Here is a 23,551-nt window from a genome sequence, read left to right on the forward strand (position 1 = left end):
CATAAAAGACTGTAAAAACACCATCAAATCAGCTCCAACAGATTTTAATTTGGAAATCTGTTTCCACGCACAATAGAGAGATATGTGATCGTATGCAGATGTACCAAGGTTTGAAATTCTGATGTTTTAGTCAAATATTATATCTGTTTGGGCTTTTGGCGGTCAATTTACTATATACAAATGATTTGTAATTATATTCCGGCCCCCTGCCCATCCGCTCAAGAAAAAAATCGTCCCACGGCTGAATCTAGTTGATGATCCCTGCCTTTCGAGGTCCGTAGCCAGCTGGTTTTCTGTTTTACCTGATAATTAATTGCACACACCTGGTCTAAATCCCTGATTGAAAAAATGCAGTGGAACTGGCTTTGAGGTCCATTACATACAGACATTACATAGATCTATTTGTTCTTTTTCTTTGACTCACCCTCTCATCAACCCCAAGTTGCAGAGTTCATTGATGCGATGTGTTTGTTTATTTAAACATAACTGATCAAAGCTGTGACACTAGATGCGCTCCTCACAAGTTTACCATAACCACATCCAATCAGTGATGGACACTAAACACTGTGCCACAGAACCTTACAGTGCCCCATATTGTCCCCCCAGGTGCCCATTCATGTGCCTGTGCAGAATCAGCCTGGGCATGGTGCCATTACCAGTACTGCCCTTTCAAATCCTTCTCAGTAATCGACCATTGAGAGCCAAGGGGCCTGTGCCCAGACCCAACTTCTATAATGAAGAAAAATCTGGTTAGAATTACTGTTAGGTACAGTACATCCCCTATGGAATTGGATCATATTTAGCTTTTTTTCCTTTCGGGATATACAAATATAATTATTATTGACATTTAATATGATCCCTTTTTGGGCCTAAACTTGAATTGGAGCCAAAGAGTCTGCCATCTGCTGCAGTATAATTTACTCAGATATTAAACATGATTTAACAAGCATGGAACCATGGTTAAAATGTTACACGAGGCAACCTTAAGTTGAAGATGTACCACAGAAATGTGCCAATGTAGAACTACTAGGGTTTTTGAGATTCCTCAAGTTTATTAAGTGAATAAAGGAGAAGGGGGTAGCTGGTGCCTAATATGGCGATCGGAGTGTGTGCGAGTGGGTGAGTGGGTATGCCAAAAGGAAAGTAGTGGGTGCGTGGAAAGGAGTGGGTGTGTCAAAAGCACTTTGCTATATGTTCGAACGGTTTGATTAAGCTGTTTTTTTTTGTTCCTTACCATGCACCTACTGTATATTGAGCTACCATACCGTAGGTTGCTAACCTACTTGAAATAGGTAGGTGGCAGGTAGCCTAGCGGTTAAAAGCATTGGGCCAGTCGCTCTGGATAAGAGTGTCAACTAAATTACTAAAGTGTAAATAAAATAATGGGAGGAACTAAATTGTCAAGTTAGTTACCGTCGGCGACATGACCATGATACAGCTACCCATGAGTAGGAAGCACCTCAGGTTGGCAGGCAAGTCAATACAGCACTGGTCGCCGGCTAATTGACTCGTCGTGCAGCCCAATCAGCCACGCAAAACGATTTGTTGAGTGGCAACAAATCTGCTCAATTAGCTGATTCACTTTCCATATAACCACTCCTTTCAACACACCCACTCGCCCATATTCCGGTCACCATATTGGGCTATAGCTACCCATACTTGAAATAAAATGTGAGCATTGACCAGTAGGCCCAATGTGGCCAACATAAGTCCTCCTAAGTCCCAAGGTGTCCTAGTTCTGCATCATGTGGAATTGGATCACATGGCTCCAGAAGGTAATTCTCATTGTGTTTTCCCTCTCCCATGACCCCTTGTTGAAACCTAGGCTACACACATGCCCCCTCTAGACTCATAGGGCCTAGTCCTGCTCCGCCACCCCCTCTAGCCTCACCAGCCCAGTCCTGCTCCGCCACCCCCTCTAGCCTCAAGAGGCTCAGTCCTGCTCTGCCACCCCCTCTAGCCTCACGAGGCCCAGTTCTGCTCCGCTACCCCCTCTAGCCTCACGAGGCCCAGTCCTGCTTCGCCACCCCCTCTAGCCTCACGAGGCCCAGTCCTGCTCCGCCACCCCCTCTAGCCTCACCAGCCCAGTCCTGCTCTGCCGCCCCCTCTAGCCACACGAGGCCCAGTCCTGCTCCGCTACCCCCTCTAGCCTCACGAGGCCCAGTCCTGTTCCGCCACCCCCACTAGCCTCACGAGGCCCAGTCCTGCTCCACCACCCCCTCTAGCCTCAAGAGGCCCAGTCCTGCTCTGCCACCCCCTCTAGCCACACGAGGCTCAGTCCTGCTCTGCCACCCCCTCTATCCTCACGAGGCCCAGTCCTGCTCCGCTACCCCCTCTAGCCTCACGAGGCCCAGTCCTGCTCCGCCACCCCCTCTAGCCTCACGAGGCCCAGTCCTGCTCCGCCACCCCCTCTAGCCTCACCAGCCCAGTCCTGCTCTGCCGCCCCCTCTAACCACATGAGGCCCAGTCCTGCTCCGCTACCCCCTCTAGCCTCACGAGGCCCGGTCCTGTTCCGCCACCCCCACTAGCCTCACGAGGCCCAGTCCTGCTCCGCCACCCCCTCTAAACTCACGAGGCCCAGTCCTGCTCCACCACCCCCTCTAGCCTCAGGAGGCCCAGTCCTGCTTCGCCATCCCCTCTACACTCACGAGGCCCAGTCCTGCTCTGCCACCCCCTCTAAACTCACGAGGCCCAGTCCTGCTCCGCCACCCCCTCTAGCCTCACGAGGCCCAGTCCTGCTTCGCCATCCCCTCTACACTCACGAGGCCCAGTCCTGCTTCGCCACCCTCTCTAGTCTCACGAGACCCAGTCCTGCTCCACCGCCCCCTCTAACATCAAAAGGCCCAATCCTACTCCTCTGACTCCCAGGGATACATGGAGATAATGGGAATCATATGCTGGCAGTGGGCCTGCATGGGCTGGGCTGGCCCACATTAAACATTAGGAGGCTACATGCCGTCATGGGGCCAGAGAGGAGAGCAGAGCCATTGGTCTCTTTGGCCCCTGTGGGTGGAGGACAGCCTCTGGGACCCGTGAAGCCCTCCTTATGTTACCTCCTTTGGTACCCCACAGTTGGCAAGCACATTACCCCTTTCTTTGTCATGTAGTGTATCAATGCAATCTCACCGTCCAGTACTTTCTATCCTCTCCAACTGGCCCCATCATTTTTTAAATCATCAACCCTTACATTTTCTCTCTACCATATCTTATGGATAACCCAGAGTGGTCATGGGGTTAGCTGAGGAGCTCTGAAGGCTGTGGTAGCTGTGTCTGTTGGCCCACAGTAGAATCTGAAAGTAGACAATAGGCTGTTGATTGGAGGAACAGGCCTGGCCCTCTCTAATCAGCTGTTTTACAGCGTGTGGTCGGGACAACCCCAAGGTCACTGCAGTGATTGCTATTCCTGATATAGCCAAGCTCTGTCTGTCTGGGGGATTCAACTATACTGTTTTGGATTAGCTCCCTAGTGTTGTGAGTTAAACATTTTGTAGAGGAGGACTCAGTACATACTACAGAGTGAGCCTGTAGTGTGCTCTGTATGTGGTGTCCAAGCCCAGTGTGCTGTATGTGTTTAGGCCCGTCTCTATCAGGGCCCTTCTGCCTGCCAAACAGACACACATTATGAGCAATCCTGCTGTCCTCCTCGCCCTGCGCCTGGGGACACACTGTTGTGGTTTGATAGAAAAAGGTCATCCTTGGCGTGCTCAACACACGTGTGCCCACGTCAAATCAAAATCAAGTCAAACTTTATTTGTCACATGAATACAAGTGTAAACCTTACCATAAACCTTACTTACTTAAGCCCCTAACCAACAGTGATGTTCAAGAAGAGTTAAGAAAATATTTACCAAATAAACTAAAGTAAAAAATAAAATACAAAAATAATAAAAAGTAACACAATAACATAACAATAACGAGGCTATACAGGGTGTACTGGTACTGAGTTAGTGTGCGGGGGTACAGGTTCGTTGAGGTAATTTGTACATGTAGGTAGGGATGGATTGACTATGCATAGATAATAAACAACGAGTAGCAGTGCACAAAACAAATGGGGGGGCAGTCTATGACTTGGGTGACTGGATTCTTTGGCAATTTTATGGGCTTTCCTCTGACACCGCCTAGATAGCAGGAAGCTTTGCCCGAGTGATGTACTGGGCCGTACGCACTACCCTCTGTAGAGCCTTACGGTCAGATGCCGAGCAGTTGCCATACCAGGTGGTGATGCAACTGGTCAGGATGCTCTCAATGGTGCAGCTGAATAACTTTTTGAGGATCTGGGGACTCATGCCAAATCTGTTCATTCTCCTGAGGGGGAAAAGGTTTTGTCGTGCCCTCTTCATGACTGTCTTGGTGTGTTTGGACGATGATAGTTTGTTGGTGATGTGGACACCAAGGAACTTGAAACTCTCGACCCGCTCCACTATAGCCCCGGTGATGTTAATGGGGGCCTGTTCAGCCGTCTTATCCTGTAGTCCACGATCGGCTCCTTTGTCTTGCTCACATTGAGGGAGAGGTTGTTGTTCTGGCACCACACTGCCAGTTCTCTGACCTCCTCCCTATAGGCTGTCTCATCATTGTTGGTGATCAGGCCTACCACTCTCGCCAGCAAACTTAATGATGGTGTTGGAGTCATGTTTGGTCACGCAGTCGTGGGTGAACAGGGAGTACAGGAGGGGACCAAGTACACACCCCCGAGGGGCCCCAGTGTTCAGGATCAGCGTGACAGACGTGTTGTTGCCTACCCTTACCACCTAGGGGCGGCCCGTCAGGAAGTCCAGGATCCAGTTGCAGAGGGAGGTGTTTAGTCCCAGGGTCCTTAGCTTAGTGATATAGCTTTGTGGGCAATATGGTGTTGAACGCTGACCTATAGTCAATGAACAGCATTCTCCCATAGGTGTTCCTTTTGTCCAGGTGAAAAAGGGCAGTATGGTGTGTGATTGAGATTGCGTCATCTGTGGAACTGTTGGGGCAGTATGCAAATTGGAGTGGGTCTAGGGTATCCAGGAGGATGCTGTTGATGTGAACCTTGACCAGCTTTACAAAGCACTTCATGGCTACCAACGTGAGTGCTATGGGGCGGTAATAATTTAGGCAGGTTACCTTCCTTTGGCACAGGAACTATGGTGGTCTTCTTAACTTCTTGCGTCGAGCAATCCCGTATCCGGGAGCGTAATCATAGCCTCAAGCTCATTACCATAACGCAACGTTAACTATTCATGAAAATCGCAAATGAAATGAAATAAATATATTGGCTCACAAGCTTAGCCTTTTGTTAACAACACTGTCATCTCAGATTTTCAAAATATGCTTTTCAACCATAGCTACACAAGCATTTGTGTAAGAGTATTGATAGCTAGCATAGCATTAAGCCTAGCATTCAGCAGGCAACATTTTCACAAAAACAAGAAAAGCATTCAAATAAAATCATTTACCTTTGAAGAACTTTGGATGTTTTCAATGAGGAGACTCTCAGTTAGATAGCAAATGTTCAGTTTTTCCAAAAAGATTATTTGTGTAGGAGAAATCGCTCCGTTTTGTTCATCACGTTTGGCTAAGAAAAAAAACTGAAAATTCAGTCATTAGCCGAACTTTTTTCCAAATTAACTCCATAATATCGACAGAAACATGGCAAACGTTGTTTAGAATCAATCCTCAAGGTGTTTTTCACATATCTATTCGATGATAACTCATTCGTGGCAGTTTGGTTTCTCCTCTGAACCAAATGGAAAAATGCACGCAGCTGGAGATTACGCAATAATTTCGACGGAGGACACCAAGCGGGCACCTGGTAAATGTAGTCTCTTATGGTCAATCTTCCAATGATATGCCTACAAATACGTCACAATGCTGCAGACACCTTGGGGAAACGACAGAAAGTGTAGGCTCATTCCTGGCGCATTCACAGCCTTATAAGGAGACATTGGAACACAGCGCCTTCAAAATCTGAGACATTTCCTGTTTGAAATTTCATCTTGGTTTCGCCTGTAGCATCAGTTCTGTGGCACTCACAGATAATATCTTTGCAGTTTTGGAAACGTCAGAGTGTTTTCTTTCCAAACCTGTCAATTATATGCATAGTCGAGCATCTTTTCGTGACAAAATATCTTGTTTAAAACGGGAACGTTTTTTTATCCAAAAATTAAAAGAGCGCCCCCTATATCGAAGAAGTTAAAACATGTAGGCATTACAGACTCGGTTAGGGAGAGGTTGAAAATGTCAGTGAAGACACTTGCCAGTTGGTCTGCGCATGCTTTGAGTACACATCCTGGTAATCCATCTGGCCCCGAGGCTTTGTGAATGTTGACCTGTTTAAAGGTCTTGCTCACATCGGCTACCGAGAGCGTTATCACACAGTCTTGTGCATGCTTCAGTGTTGTTTGCGTCGAAGCGAGCATAAAAGGCATTTAGCTCGTCTGGTAGGCTCGCTTCTAGAGGTCGACCAATACCGATACCGAATATTGGAGGACCAAAAAAAGCAGATAATCGGCCGATTAATTATTTTAACTTAATATAATACATCAATAAAATCAATTTAGTCTCAAATAAATAATGAAACATGTTCAATTTGGTTTAAATAATGCAAAAACAAAGTGTTGCAAAACACAATACTCCATAATGACAAAGTGAAAACAGGTTTTCAGACAATTTTGCAAATGTATAAAAATGTCACAAAACCCTAAACACACAGCCAAGACAATGCAGGAGTGGCTTCGGGACAAGTCTCTGAATGTCCTTGAGTGGCCCAGCCAGAGCCCGGACTTGAACCCAATCAAACATCTCTGGAGAGACCTGAAAACATTTTTTATAAAAACATTTATTTAACCTTTATTTAACTAGGCAAGTCAATTAAAAACAAATTGTTATTTACATTTGCAAAAAGTTCTAAAAAACAGTTTTTGCTTTGTCATTATGGGGTATTGTTTGTAGATTGATGAGGGGGGGGGGATAATTTAATACATTTTAGAATAAGTCAGTAACGTAACAAAATGTGGAAAAGGTCAAGGGGTCTGAATACTTTCCGAATGCACTGTATACAGTTGAAGTCGGAAGTTTACATACACTTAGGTTGGAGTCATTAAAACTCGTTTTTCAACCACTTGTTAACAAACTATAGTTTTGGCAAGTCAGTTAGGACATCTACTTTGTGCATGAAACAAGTAATTTTTCCAACAATTGTTTACAGACAGATTATTTCACTTAGAGTTGACCGTATCACAATTCCAGTGGGTCAGACATTTACATACACTAAGTTGACTGTGCCTTTAAACAGCTTGGAAAATTCCAGAAAATTATGTCATGGATTTAGAAGCTTCTGAGGCTAATTGACATCATTTGAGTCAATTGGAAGTGTACCTGTGGATGTATTTCAAGGCTTACCTTCAAATTCAGTGCCTTTTTGCTTGACATCATGGGAAAATCAAAAGAAATCAGCCAAGACCTCCACAAGTCTGCTTCATCCTTGGGAGCAATTTCCAAATGCCTGAAGGTACCACGTTCATCTGTACAAACAATAGTATGCAAATATAAACACCATGGGACCACACAGCCGTTATACCGCTGAGGAAGGAGACGCATTCTGTCTCCTAGAGATGAACGTACTTTGGTGCGAAAAGTGCAAATCAATCCCAGAACAACAGCAAAGAACCTTGTGAAGATGCTGGAGGAAACAGGTACAAAAAGTATCTATATCCACAGTAAAACAAGTCTTATATCGACATAACCTGAAAGGCTGCTCAGCAAGAAAGAAGCTACTACTCCAAAACTGCCATAAAAAAGCTAGACTACGGTTTGCAACTGCACATGGGGACAAAGACCGTACTTTTTGGAGAAATGTCCTCTTGTCTCGTGAAACAAAAATATATCTGTTTGGCCATAATGACCATTGTTATGTTTGGAGGAAAAGAGGGGAGGCTTGCAAGCCGAAGAACATCCCGACCGTGAAGCATGGGGGTGGCAGAATCATGTTGTGGGAGTGCTTTGCTGCAGGAGGGACTGCACTTCACAAAGTAGATGGCATCATGAGAAGGAAAATGTGGATATATTGAAGCAACATCTCAAGACATCAGTCAGGAAGTTAAAGCTTGGTCGCAAATGGGTCTTCCAAATGGACAATGACCCCATACTTCCAAAGTTGTGTTAACATGGCTTAAGGACAACAAAGTCAAGGTATTGGAGTGGCCATCACAAAGCCCTGACCTCAATCCTATAGAAAATGTGTGGGCTGAACTGAAAAAGTGTGTGCGAGCAGGGAGGCCTACAAACCTGACTCAGGAACACCAGCTCTGTCAGGAGTAATGGGCCAAAATTCACCCAACTTATTGTGGCAAGCTTGTGTAAGAATGTCCGAAACGTTTGACCCAAGTTAAACAATTTAAAGGCAATGCTACCAAATATTAATTGAGTGTATGTAAACTTCTGACCCAATGTGAATGTGATGAAAGAAATTAAAGTTGAAATAAATCATTCTCTCTACTATTATTCTGACATTTCACATTCTTAAAATAAAGTGTTGATCCTAACTGACCTATGCCAGGGAATTTTTACTAGGATTAAATGTCAGCAATTGTGAAAAACTGTATTTTGCTAAGGTGTATGTAAACTTCCAACTTCAACTGTATGTGTGTGTGTGCGCACCACATCTCTCTTTCTGTCTGTTGTTGCACAGGGATGGCTGAAGAGTGAGAGACGCTCCCCTAACACCCGAGGACATTCTGCCGATGGAAGGTGGTCATCTGCCCATCCAACCTGCCCAAAAGACTGTCTCCCCTCCGCCCTCAACTAAGATGGCTTACCATGGCCTTCTCCTGCACTGGAATGGACTGGAGCAGAGCTGCACCCTACCATGGTGATCATATTCTCAAAAACACTGGAAAAGAAGAAGGGTGTCGATGATGTAAGGTCCAAAGACACTGAATTGCTGCTGGTGAGTAAAACTCTGCTAGACCTATAACTAAAGCACTGTAACAAGTACCTTACAGGTGCGTCTCTCTCTCAACTGACCTTGGAAACATGAGACTTGGGCTCTCTGTTGGCTTCTCTACAATACATCCTATTGTAGTTTTTGGCAGGGTGCTCGCCATCAAGGTCTGAAATTCATTTATATGATCTCTAGGTTGGCCCTTCTCAATAAATGGTATATTATTCTACCACAGCAGTCGATGACATACAAGGGCTGCTTTTCAAATCAAGCAATTTGGGTGAAAAGGCTTCAACTGAAATTAAGCCCATGTGAGTAGTTGTACCTCTTTATAGCCCCCAGTGTGTACTGTAAGGTGTCTAGTAGTGCTGTCATGACACTGTTTTGTTGTGACGTTGAACCTAAGGTGTCTCCCAGCAAAGTTAATGACTCTGTCCCTTTGCCCCATTTCTCTATGAGCTTGACTGCACCACCCTGTTTGTTCTCCTTTCTGAATTGTTCTGTACGTTCTAGGACAAACAGGGATTGTGTGTGTGTGTGTGTGTGTGTGTGTGTGTGTGTGAGATGCTTGGAGAGTTATGTACGGACATGTTTAGAGTCTGATAAATGAGCCTCGTCTAAGCCATGTCCTCTTTGTCTGTTTCCCTCCATCTGTCCATCGACAGCGTAAGCGCGGCACCATGAGCAGAGGGACTACCCTCTTCTCCTGTGGCACTGTGGGTGAGTGCATCCATCCCTCAGACTAAGGCCTTTGCTCTGTTATCCTCACCATTTTACGTTTCTTACCGTCTTGTATCAGGCTTTATTTTCATTTTCTTTGTGTTGTTCACCAGCTTTATGTCTTGTTATAAGCTCCCCTCCCCTTTTAACTATTTCTGCTGATCCCCTTCTGTCACTCTCTTTCTGTCTCACTTCTCTCTTTTACCATCTGTCTCTCGCCTCCCTCTCATGCCCAGTGTGCACCTGCCTTCACAATGAGCTGTGCACTGCACTCATTGGACTCAAAAGTAATGGACTGTTGTGTGGCCTTTGTCAATGATTTCCTTGGCTCAGCGAATATCACACTCCTTACCCCCCTATGTTAAAAGACAAGCTACTGTAAATAAGAGTTCCTTTGGACCACCCCGTCATCTGTCCCATGTACCGGAGAGGGGTACTGTAGATACTGTATCTGTTACAGCTGACATAAGACATTGTATGCTGTTTAATGGCCTTTGCTGGGATTGCAGTCCTTTGCAGAACACATTTTTCCACTGGGCGGGGTTATTTCTTTTAGATGCTTTCTCCTATTGTCATTTTGTATTCTTGACATTCTTGTCAGGTCATGTCGTAGCCCCCGTCCATTGTTCTTTGGGACTGAAACAAAGACTTCCGCCCACCAAAGAGAGGGCAAAAATGGAGAGAAGCATTTGAAGGGATGGATTTGGACAGAGATGAGCCCCTGGTTGCCAATTGGGAATCAACAGAGATCTGTGCTAGCTTTGAGATCAGTAGCGGCTACATTAGCCAGAACCAGTGTGGTGTTTTGCCCACTGGACTGTCATATTCTTCCTTTGTGCCTGTGATGAATAATGTTGGCATATTCATTTGTCAAGTTCTGTCTGAATTTAAACCAATCAAGTCAGGCTGCATTTCTGTCCTTGTTGGAGGAAGCCACCCACCCGGACTAAGACACATTCCCCAGTCAGAGGACTTTTGGAAGTTCTCCTTCAGTCTAAACTTGTCTTCACTTAACTTTTCAGTTGGAGAAACCCCCATCAACAGTAAAACAAGTGGCACAACATTGTCCGGTTCATAGACCTGAAAGTCAGTGTTTGTTATGTGACTGGTACTGTTTTTGGCCAAACACCACCGTGCCACTGTTGCCCTTAGGCCTCCTCGTGCCAATTTTTGTTAACTAAGCATTCTGTGACAACTGTAGTGCTAAAAAATGTGATTAATTCATGACGTATGTTGTCATTTGACATTTACATGTCTAGTAGAGGCTGCCAGGTTGCTTGTAGAATCTTGTAAAACCAATAAGCTCAGACTATTTCCCTGCCAGCCATAATTCAACTGTTGATCTAGAGCTAGCAGCTCTGTTTCAGATAATTTACTGTCAAGAAGTACAGCTTGGGTTGAACCAATCCCCTGTCTATAGCTAGCTGTTTTTTACTATCCTGTCTTAAACCACCTTTACTGAGAATCTAGACCTTGAGTGATGTGCTCCATCTCTCTCTATTAGAGTTCCTACAGATGTGGCGATTCTCACCAGGATACACTTTACTGTCTAACTAACCAAGAGTTGCTACTGCTTACTGTCTATTGCTTACTGTCTAAGTGTGCGTGTGCATGCACGTGTGATTATTTACTGGGTTGGTCATCCTAACGCGAAGCCCAACTCGCATACGGGAAGAAGATGCACACTGCACATTGAACCTCACCCTGGAAGCTTTGCCCTGCTTTCCCTGTCGTTTATTGTTTCACTTAAAGCTGTACTTTATCTTGACATAGCCTCTGTAAAGGAGATAAAGTGGGATTTCCAAAACTCCATGAGATGGCAAATAGTAGCTTATGTTGCCAGAGGGGGAGAAGTAATATAGGGAGAACATAGTAATGATTTCAAATTAGGCCCCTGATACAAGCTTCCCATTTGTTATGTCCGGATTTATATTCCCACAACAAAATTACATTATGTCAAATTAGATGATATATAAAGTATAAAACATAACGTGTGTGTGTTCATGTATTTATTGTGTGTCCTTGTGTTCCAGAGGCAGACAGGTGGCTAGACCTGCGCAGAGGCTGTGCCGTCCAGCCAGGGACCCCCTGCCAGTCCGGCGCCAGTCTGGAGAGCCTGTGGGACGTTCTGCCCGAGGAGTGTCAGCGGAGTAGCCGGGTCTGGGGCCGTGAGGTGGGCACCGCCACCGCCATCACCAGCCTCATACGAGACCTCAACCTGGGCGATGCCAAGCTGGCAGCCACCCAGTCCCTGGCCCTCGCCACCTCCACCTCAGCCGCCACGGCGCCCCCTAGCAAGCGCCAGTGCCGCTCACTCTCACTGTCCTTCTCCGAAGCGTTTGGGAGCTGCAGGTCATCATGGAGACCCCAGGGGTCGCGAGTGTGGACGGCGGTGGAGAAGAGGAGGTGCCACAGCGGGGGGAGTGTGCAGCGCTGCTCTGGAGGAAGTGGAATAGGAGGTGGTGGGGGGGTTCATTTTCCTGCCATGCAGCGGAGCTCCAGTTTCAGCCTGCCATCCCGCTCCAACAACCCCACAGAAGGCACCCTGGAGCTTCCCTGCTTCAACCAGCACCTGCCCCTTCATCCCCTGTTCACTGCCTCCCCTACCTCCCCCTCCTACCACCACTCTCTCAGGCCCCTCTCCTTGTCCCATGAGCAGATCAGCCTGCCAGACCACCACAGAGAGGGGGCCAGCTCACCGGACTGCAACCCACAGCTGGGGAGACGTGCTGGGCAGACAGCAGGGAGGACTGGGGGGCTGTCGCGGAGCAAGTCCCAGCCCTGCGTCCTGAACGATAAGAAGATCGGTATGAAGCGCAGGAGACCAGAGGATGCTCAGGAACCACGACCCTCCCTGGACCTGGCCAAGATGACCCAGGTTAGTAACCGTGGACACACACACACCCTTCAATAGTCTGCCAAGAGTGTCTGGCAATGCCAAATTACTGAAAGGTGACTTTAGATCAAACCATATTAGTGGAATCTGATTATCTTATGATGACTAAGACATTTCACAGAGCTTAATCGGTATTTTCTCATCTTGATTAAGAGTAGATCAAATGAAGATCTTACGAAGGGCATATATCACACCACACAAGTTGAAAAACATTAAACAAAGCCTTTCAGACTTGTTGGGATGGCTGTGGTGAGGTCGGTACACTAATGCATCTGCAAATATCCAGCTCTCAAAAGATTCTGGACTGAGTTAGTTGATATGTTGTCTGAAATCTTGAATGTATGTATCCCACTGTTTCCTGTAGTGTACCTACTAGGGAGTAGGGTAAGATCCAACCTAGAACCACGCTATGCATCATTACTCTGGCCAAACTATCAGTCAAATGGACAATACTTAGGAATTGGAAAATGTGTAAACTTCAGTGTTTCAGAATGGACACTTGATTAAAGGACTTCTTGGACTATGGAACGAGCAGCCTTCAAGACTATGACAATGGACTAGATGGTCTCTGGGACACTATCAGAACACATGTAAACTGTAGAACAGGGGTATTCAACTCTTACCCTACGAGGTCCGGAGCCTACTGGTTTGTTCTACCTGATAATTAATTGCACCCAACCTTGTGTCCCAGGTCTAAATCAGTCCCTGATTAGAGGGGAACAGTGAAACAACGCAGTGGAACTGGCTCCGAGGTCCAGAGATGAGTTTGAAGGCCATAAGAACATAACCTAAATAAATCAAGTTGTATACAGCATGTGTGCTGGCCCTGATGATTGTGTGTGCGCTTGCTTCCATGCCCGCCCGGGTGTCCAGTGGTTCTTCCCGTCCTTGGAAAATCCCTTTGGGAAGGGGGCGGGGGCATCACCCTGCCGGCAGTTCGGAGCGGGTGGGGGTGATGCACCCACTGATGAGAGCAGCCGTTTGTATTAAGACACCTTAACTCAATTGTTTTGTGTACTGTAAAAGAAAATATATATATATAGCTCAACTTTCATCCAAGTCTTTAAACTCCTTAATACCTTTAAAACCTGTTAAGCTTCCCCCTACTTTTCGGAAATTCTGTTAAAAATCGCGCAACATTTTGGCGTCCTGCTACTCAGGCCAGGAATATAGTATATGCATATGATTAGTATGTGTGGATAGAAAACACTCAGACGTTTCCAAAACTGTTTAAATCACGGCTGTGACTATAACAGAACGTCTGTTTCATCGAAAAGCGCAGGAAAATCTGATCACTGGAGATGGGAAAAAATATCCATGCGCCACTCCCATGAATTGTTAAAGGTGAACCGTAATATATGAGGCCAAGCTTGCAGTACCTACAGCTTCCACAGGGTGTATAGAGTCTCCTCATTTGAATCTGAATTGATTCTTGGTAGATCCGACCAAAGGGAACCGATTCTCTCCGACCACCGACCCGAGGCATTGTCTCTGTGTTTTTCCGGACATTTTTCCACACGGCAGGCTATCGAATTTACATCGCCTCCTGATGATTTTTATAGCTTATTAACGTGTAGTTATACCTAAAGTTGCATTAGAAAGGTATTTCGAAGTGTTTTGTGAAAGTTTATCGTCGAATTTTTAACTTTTAAAAATTACGTTACGTTATGAAACGCTCTTTTTTCCGTTTTTCACACAGTCTTCATAGATCGATATCTAGGCTATATATGGACCGATTTAATCCAAAAAAAGACCCAGTATTGATTATGGGACATCAAGGTGTGCAAAGAAAGAAGATGGTCAAAGGTAATTAATGTTTTATATTTTATTGTGCGGTTTGTGTAGCGCCGACTATGCTAATTATTTTGTTTACATCCCCTACGGGTCTTTTGGGGTGTTGCATGCTATCAGATAATAGCTTCTCATGCTTTCGCCGAAAAGCATTTTAAAAATCTGACACGGTGGCTAGATTCACAATGACTGTAGCTTTATTTCAATACCAAACATGTGTATTTTAATGAACGTTTGCGTTTTAACTAATACTATTAGCGTGTAGCGTCGCGCATGTGCATTTCTAGAGCTCTAGGTGGGACGTCTGCGTCTCAAGTAAGCTCAAGAGGTTAATAACCTGAATACATAAGGTTAGACCAGGCCAAACAAAATGACCAACAAAGGAATACTTCTGTTCAGAGGTGGGGAACGTTCAAGAGCTCTTCAAACATAATTTGGCTTCCTTCTTTGTGTCTGATCTGGGGGATTAAATCAGGCTGTATTAAGTTTTTCTGGGTCGATGGTTTGTAGTGTGGAGGGTAAATGTTTTCAAGTCTCCCCTTTGGAAAATGGCGTTAACTAAGGAGCATTCCTTGTGTTTGGTCATGCTTCGCACTGCCATGCTCTAGCACACTTGGCTCCTGTTATCATTTCATTGATTCTGTTGGGTAAACAACACGATGCAAATGTTGAACCCGCACAGTCAATTTCCCTCTTCCTCCCTCCCTCCATCACTCTATCCCTCCCTCCAGTGGTTGACTGTGGGGGAGGGAGATTTGATTAATGATCAGGCTATTTAGTCACACAGGTTTTTATTTTTAGCTGGATCACATTATGCCTGGCCTGGAGGAGGCTTGTTTGTGCTTGTGGCGTGCCAGAGGAAGTCGTGGAACTGCTCTGAGATTACTACATGATGGCTTCATGTAGAATGGATGGATAGGATCATGGATACAGTCTAATTTTGCACATGAATCAGATGGTGAATGCAGCCAATTATGATGATACAGCACTATATGCAGTCCCACTCTTAACTTTCCTACAGTGACACCACACTGGCTCACTTAGCTCTATCCCTCTGAAGAAGGCGTCTCCCTTGAGAATGTGCTGAGATAGCACAGTTTGAAATTAAATCCATCACATATAGGGCTCCTCCAGGACTAGCACAGTGTAAACACTGATGTAGCTAGCTGATATCATTACTTTGTGCCTCTCCTTCCTCCTCAACCCTGCCAGGGTTGGATCAACAAGTGTTCAGTAATGGAGCCTAGCATGTTTCCTGTGTCCATGCCAGCCACTAAAACCAAGGGCATTTTCGTTATCGGCACCAGTTACCTCTGCTCTCTGGAATGCCCAATGGCTCACAGGCTATTATTTTCGCATGGATAGTACCAATAATGAATGGAGGCTAGTTTTTTATTATTCCGTTTTTGTTTGTGGTTGGGATTGCTCGACTGCGCTTTAGCACTGTGTGAGGAGGACTGATGAGATCAGGTGGTGCGGGTTTGTGCAGTAGTTTCAGCCATCACACACACATGAAACCAGATATGCACTTACCAATTTACTCTCTCACAGCACAGAATACTGTAGGTCACGAAATCACACTGACACACACACACACACACACACGCACACACATTGTCACAGATGCACACAGCCAAACTCAGGCACACTTGATCAATCTCAGTCCTGTTGAGTATAGCATGGCTTAGGTAAGGTATTGAGTCTGACTCAGTACTATAAACTTGGCTGCAATAGTGATACAAAAGCAGAAACGGTCTGTATATAGCACTGCAAATGTACAGTAGCTCAATATAACCGTAGTGTATGTATGAAACTATGAATATGGTTATATTTGTACTGATTATTGCTTTGGAACTTCTGTAATGCCGGCTTAGGGGTGAGGGGTTTGCCAGACGCAAAAGGGTGCGCTTCCTGTGTACTAACAAATGCACAAACAGGAAGTACCTGTGACGTACTCTATAGAGAAATGGTCCTCTGAATTGAAGGCTATGTTACAGGACTGTTTTGCTAGCGCTGACTGGAATATGTTTCGGGGCTCCGCCGATAGCATCGATGAGCTAACCACCTCCGCCTTGGGCTTCATCAGGAAATGCATCGCCGACGTTGTCCCCACAGCTGCTTCCCCAATCAAAAGTCCTGGATTAACACAGAGGTACACGCTAAACTAAAGGACAGGGCTACCACACACACAGGGCTATCTCAGCCAACACCGAGGCTACGGCTGAGGAAACGAACGGTATTCCATGGTGCATTCTCAGAGCATGCACTGACCAGTTGGCAGGCATCTTCACGTCATTTTCAACCTCTCTGTAATCCCCACGTCTCATCATTCCAGACACCCTAGAGCAACTCCAATTTGCATTCCGCCCCAACAGATCTACAGACAATGCAATCTCAATTGCACTCCACACTGCCCTTTCCCACCTGGGCAAGAGGAATACCTATGTGAGAAAGTTGTTAATCGATTACAGCTCAGCATTCAACACCATAGTGCCCTCCAAGCTCATCACCAAACTCGGGACCCTGGGACTGAACACCTCCCTCTGCAACTGAATCCTGGACTTCTTTATGGGCCGACCCTAGGTGGATAAAGTAGGCGACAACACCTCCGCCATGCTGACCCTCAACACGGGCCCCCCCACACACAACTCCAAATCCATCATCAAGTTTGCTGACTACACGAAGGTGGTAGGCCTGATCACCAACAGCGATGAGACCGCCTACAGGGAGGAGGTCAGAGGACTGGTAGTGTGGTGCCGGGACAACAACCTCTTCTTCAACTTCAGCAAGACCAAGGAGCTGATCGTGGACTACAGAAAACAGGGGGGGGGTGCACACCCCCGTCCACATCAACAGGGCCGCAGTGGAGAAGGTCAAGAGCTTCAAGTTCCTCGGTGTACAAATCACTGATGACTTAACATGGTCCTTTCACACCAGAACAGTCTTGAAGAAGGCACGGAATCGACTCTTCTCCCTTAGGAGGCTGAAATGATTTGGCATGGCCACTCAGATCTTCAGGAACTTTCACAGCTGCCCCATTGAGAGCATACTGACTGGTTGTATCAATTTCTGGTATGGCAACTGGACCGCTCGGAACTGGAAGGCCCTACAGCGGGCAGTGGGGACGGTCCAGCACATCTCTTGGGGTGAGCTCCCAGCCATCCAGGACGAACATGCCAGGCGGTATCTGAGAAAGGCCAGAAAAGACTCCAGCCACCCGAGACAGACTGTTTTTCATGCTCCCGGTCTGTGGTTGTGAGGCCGGTTGGACGTGCTGGCAAATATTCTAAAACGACATGGCTTATGATAGAGAAATTAACATTAAATTCTCAGGCAACATCTCTGGGCGACATGCCTGCAGTCAGCATGCAAATTGCAATCTCCCTCAAAACCTGAGACATTTGTAGCGTTGTGTGACAAAACTTCACATTTTAGAGTGGCCTTCTGTCACAAGCACAAGTTAAACCCGTGTAATGATCATGCTGTTTGATCATCTTCTTGACATGCCACACTGTCAGGTGGATGGATTATATTGGCAAAGGAGAAATGCTCACTGACAGGGATGTAAACAATTTTAGAGAAGCTTTTTGTGCGTATGGAACATTTCTGGGATGTTTTATTTCAGCTCATGAAACATGGGACCAACACTTTACATTTTGTGTTTATATTTTAGTTCACTGTATATATCACCATTTAGTATCTCCTACTACCAGTCACTTTGTATGTGTAAAACCACCTAAACCACTTCATTACCCCTGCACATTGAATAAGGTACTGGCACTGATGTGTATATACTCGCATTCTTGTGTTTCTTTAACACACATTGTAGTTGTGTTTTTAATTATATTATCTATGGTATTATTAAAATTGCATTGTTGGGAAAGAGCTCTCAAGGTAAGAATTTCACTTTACACCTATTATGCACGTGGTGAATAAACATTAAAACTTAAACTTTGGTCTTCGGATGAGGAGTATTAACTGCTGGTTGGAAAAGGAAATGTCAAGGTGGAAATTTGAGGCTGGTTCAATCTGTGTTCTGCCTGGCATCTAGAGAGAATTACTAGAAATGAGGGAATGTTGGGAACAGGTAACCCGGCAGATTTCCTCCTCTTCGTCTGAAGAGGAGTAAGGATCGGACCAAGATGCGGCGTGGTAAGTGTTCGGCATTTTAATGGAAAAACTGAACACCACAAAACAACAGTGACGCTAATGAACCACTGTGCTAACAAGCAACATAACATAGACAATCACCCACAACCCACAATGACAAAACAGGCTACCTAAATATGGTTCCCAATTAGAGACAATGACTAACACCTGCCTCTGAGAACCATATCAGGCCAAACACAGAAACAGACAAACTAGACATACAACAGAATGCCCACTCAGATCACACCCTGACCAAACAAAACATATAAACCATACAAAGCAAACCATGGTCAGGGCGAGACAACAGGTGAGATTTTACAAATTGTTGCTGGAATTCTGTCCTCTCTAATCCAAGTAGGATTGGTGGGGGAATCATTTTATTTTATGTTAATTGAGATGTTAATTTACCATTTCACTCTGTTCAAGGTTATTGACATTTGACTTGTTAGTGTGGAGAGCAAATCCGATGAGACTTTAACGAGCATAATTGCATGAGAATGTGATTCTCTCAGGCTGTTTTCACATGTGAAAGTGATTCAAAAGGCGAAATCCATCTTCAATCACTATGGGTGTGTATGCATATGTCCTGAAGGTGAGAATTAGATGTGAATGCTTCTTCACGTGTGAATTCGGCCTCACCTTAGGATAATTAACCCAGTGAATAACCACACACGACTGTGTAGAGAAACTAGGTGTGAGGTGTCCGGACTATTACACAATAGCCTAGGTCTCCCATGGATTGGTAACTCCATTGGTCCCATGCTTCGCACAGTGAAAAAGCTGAAATTCACTATCATTAATTTGCTTGCTCTGCGCTCACATTTAGCATCACATTGAAGTGTTTTACCATTTTCTTTTCAGCACAACCAGGGCTACAAGTAAAAAACGAATTGACATAAACAGCTGCTTTAATGAGTTTTATTGATAAATGTCAAACAAATATGGTCCACCAAGCAAAAACCTGATAAAAACAAATACTGTATGTACAGATTGTTTGCTGATGTAAAAAAAAAATGTCTTTGTAAATACATTTGATTTGGTTTGCTCAGTGGGAAATGAATATCCAACGAGTCAGTGACAACTGTGGAGTTTGGAGTTTGTGACAGCAACTATGTGAGTTTATAATAGACACTATGTCCTGGTGTTTCCTATAATATTCTATGTAAAATAACTTCTAACGACTCTTGTGTGAGTGTAAACAGCATTCCCGACTGTTTACATAAGACAAGGCATTGCACTTTTTTTTTTACTTGCAAAATACTGTACCAAACACCTCAGATGTAAAATTGTGCAACTAAAACATCCTCGGCCAAAACGTCAAAATGAATTAGATTTCTTGAGTTATCTTAGATTAAATAGGTTTTAGAGTCCACAGTGTCTCATGGGAGACAAACATAATTAACCAAAAACTGAATCGGTCAGGAAACACACCTCCAAGACTGAAATCAAATTTTTCAAATGAGCAACAGAAAAACATTACGTGCCAATCGCCGTGTTCAGTAGCTCTTTAAATGTGTGGTGGCATTTAGCCTAGTGGATAAGAGCGCTGGACCAGTAACCAAAAGGTTGTTGGTTCAAATCCCCGAGCTGACTAGGTGAAAAATCTATGTCCCCTTGAGCAAGGCACTTAACCCTAATTTCTCCTGTAAATCACTCTGGATAAGAGCGTCTACTAAAAATGGAACAAGGTTTTGTTGTAGCTACCATGTTTGCCTAGCAGTGCTGCTGTGGCCTCTGCAAAGAGACAACATCTACAGGAACAATAGTGTTTGGCTACAGTGAGAATAAAAGGTTTCTGTTATTCAGCAAGTGTGTGTGGTGTTTAAAACCACTCCCCACACTGAACTGTGTTTATCATTTCAACCATTCTCCCTGTAGCCATTTACAAGCTGAATTTGGGGATCTAACTATAGTGAGCTCCAAAAGTATTGGGACAGGACAGATTGTTTGTTGTACCGGCTTTTGGATTTGAAATTATACAATGATTATGATGTTAAAATGAAGACTCAACTTTAATTTGAGGGTGTTTTTCTTCCATATCAGGTGAAATGGCGCCTGAAGAAATGGTAACAGTTTTACGGGCGCCCAACCAATTGTGTATTAGTTTTTTTTGTACATAATGTTTCTGCAACCGTATCTTACGGCAAAAAAAGAGCTTCTGGACATCAGGACAGCGATCACTCACCTCGGATTAGACAAAGATTGTTTTCTTCAACAAGCAGGACGCACAGGACATTCTCCGAACACCCGACAAGGCCGACATCCCAGTTATTTGCAAGAGGAAGATAACGCAGGTACAGAGGACACAGAGCGGGGATCCGCAGAAGGCGAGTGTGAAAGATGCCGTGACCATCAATATTACTCGCCGACGTGCAAACATTGTACCTTGTCTAATTTATTGTCCAATCACAAATATCCTACCAACAGGACATCAAAAACTGTAATGTCTTATGTTTCACGGAATCGTGGCTGAATGATGACATGTATATTCAGCTAGCGGGATATACGCTGCATCGGCAAGATAGAACAGCACACTCCGGTAAGACAGAGGTGGGGGGGGTCTGTGCATATTTGTAAACAAAAGTTGGTGCACGAAATCTAAGGAAGTCTCTAGATTTTGCTCGTAGTAGAGTCTCTTGTGATAAAATGCATAGGCTTAGAGTTTTCAGCTATACTTTCCGTGGCTGTTTATTTACCACCATAGACGGATGCTGGCACTAAGACCGCACTCAGTCAGCTGTAAAAGGAAATAAGCAAACAGGAAACCGCTCACCCAGAGGCGGGGCGCCTAATGGCCGGAGACTTTAATGCAGGGGAACTTAAATCAGTTCTACCTAATTTCTTTCAACATGTTAAATGTGCAACCAGAGTGGGGGGAAAAATCAAGATGACCTGTACTCCACACACAGAGACACGTACAAAGCTCTCCTTCGCTCTCCATTTGGTAAATCCGACCACAATTATATCCTCCTCTATCCTTCTGCTTAGAAGCAAAAAGTTAAGTAGGAAGCACCAGTTACTCGGTCTATAAAGAAGTGGTCAGGTGAAGCAGATGCTAAACTCAGGACTGTTTTGCTATCACAGACTGGAACATGTTCCGGGATTCCTCCGATGGCATTGAGGAGTACACCACATAAGTCACTGGCTTTATCAATAAGTGCATCGAGGACGTCGTCCCCACAGTGACTGTACGTACATACCCCAACCTGAAGCCATGGATTACAGGCAACATTCGCACTGAGCTAAAGGGTAGAGCTGCCGCTTTCAAGGTGCGGGACTCTAATCCGGAAGCTTATAAGAAATTCTGCTATGCCCTCTGACGAACCATCAAACAGGCAAAGCGTCAATACAGGGCTAAGATTGAATCATTCTACACCGGCTCCGACGCTTGTCTTATGTGGCAGGGCTTGCAAGCTATTACAAACTACAAAGGGAAGCACAGCCGCAAGCTGCCCAGTGACACGAGCCTACCAGACGAGCTAAATCACTTCTATGCTCGCTTCGAGGCAAGTAACACTGAGGCATGCATGAGAGCACCAGCTGTTCCGGACGACTGTGCGATCACGCTCTCTGTAGCCGATGTGAGTAAGACCTTTAAACAGGTCAACATTCACAAGGCTGCGGGGCCAGACGGATTACCAGAACGTGTGCTCCGGGCATGTGCTGACCAACTGGCAGCTATCTTCACTGACATTTTCAACATGTCCCTTATTGAACCAACATGTTTCAAGCAGACCACCATAGTCCCTGTGCCCAAGAACACGAAGGCATCCTGCCTAAATGACTACAGACACGTAGCACTCACGTCTGTAGCCATGAAGTGATTTGAAAGGATGGTAATGGCTCACATCAACACCGTTATCCCAGAAACCCTAGACCTACTTCAATTTGCATACCGCCCAAACAGATCCACAGATGACACAATCTCTATTGCACGCCACACTGCCCTTTCCCACCTGGACAAAAGGAACACCTATGTGAGAATGCTATTCATTGACTGCAGCTCAGCGATCAACACCGTAGTACCCTCAAAGCTCATCACTAAGCTAAGGATCCTGGGACTAAACACATCCCTCTGCAACTGGATCCTGGACTTCCTGACGGGCCGCCCCCAGGTGGTGAGGGTAGGTAGCAACACATCTGCCACACTGAAACCTCAACACTGGAGCGCATCATGGGTGTGTGCTCAGTCCCCTCCTGTACTCCCTGTTCACCCACAACTGCATGGCCAAGCACGACTCCAACACCATCATTAAGTTTGCAGACGACACAACAGTGGTAGGCCTGATCACCGACAACGACGAGACAGCCTATAGTGAGGAGGTCAGAGACCTGGCTGGGTGGTGCCAGAACAACAACCTATCCCTCAACGTAACCAAGACTAAGGAGATGATTGTGGACTACAGGAAAAGGAAGACCGAGCACGCTCCCATTCTCATCGACGGGGCTGTAGTGGAGCAGGTCGAGAACTTCAAGTTCCTTGGTGACAACATCAACAAACTAGAATGGTCCAAACACACCAAGACAGTCGTGAAGAGGGCACGACAAAGCTTACTCCCCCTCAGGAAACTAAATATTTGGCATGGGTCCTCAGATCCTCAAAAGCTTCCACAGCTGCAATATTGAGAGCATCCTGACTGGTTGCATCACTGCCTGGTACGGCAATTGCTCGGCCTCCAACCGCAAGGCACTACACAGTGTAGTCCTGAAAAGGTCATCAAATGGCTACCCGGACTATTTGCATTGTGTGCCGAGCCCCCCCCAACTCCTCATTTACGCTGCTGCTACTCTCTGTTTATCATATATGCATAGGCACTTTAACCATCTGTACATACTACCTCAATCAGCCTGACTAACCAGTGCCTGTATATAGCCTCGCTACTGTTATAGCCTCGCTACTGTATATAGCCTCGCTACTGTTATAGCCTCGCTACTGTATATAGCCTCGCTACTGTATATAGCCTCGCTACTGTATATAGCCTCGCTACTGTATAGCCTCGCTACTGTATATAGCCTCGCTACTGTATATAGCCTCGCAACTGTATATAGCCTCGCTACTGTTATAGCCTCGCTACTGT

The 23,551-nt window shown here is 45.4% G+C and overlaps 1 protein-coding gene across 1 annotated transcript in view; it reads left to right on the forward strand.

The window, feature by feature from the left end:
• LOC112254806 (protein FAM53B) overlaps positions 1 to 23,551 on the forward strand; it is a 43,084-nt gene that overhangs the window by 13,750 nt on the left and 5,783 nt on the right. The window contains exons 2-4 of the mRNA XM_024427685.2: positions 8,666 to 8,923; positions 9,583 to 9,637; positions 11,671 to 12,515. Coding sequence (XP_024283453.1) covers positions 8,843 to 8,923; positions 9,583 to 9,637; positions 11,671 to 12,515 — 981 coding nt within the window. The 5' untranslated portion in view covers positions 8,666 to 8,842. The remainder of the gene's footprint in view (positions 1 to 8,665; positions 8,924 to 9,582; positions 9,638 to 11,670; positions 12,516 to 23,551) is intronic.

Source organism: Oncorhynchus tshawytscha, linkage group LG01, assembly GCF_018296145.1.
Source record: "Oncorhynchus tshawytscha isolate Ot180627B linkage group LG01, Otsh_v2.0, whole genome shotgun sequence".
Taxonomy (NCBI): Eukaryota; Metazoa; Chordata; class Actinopteri; order Salmoniformes; family Salmonidae; genus Oncorhynchus; species Oncorhynchus tshawytscha.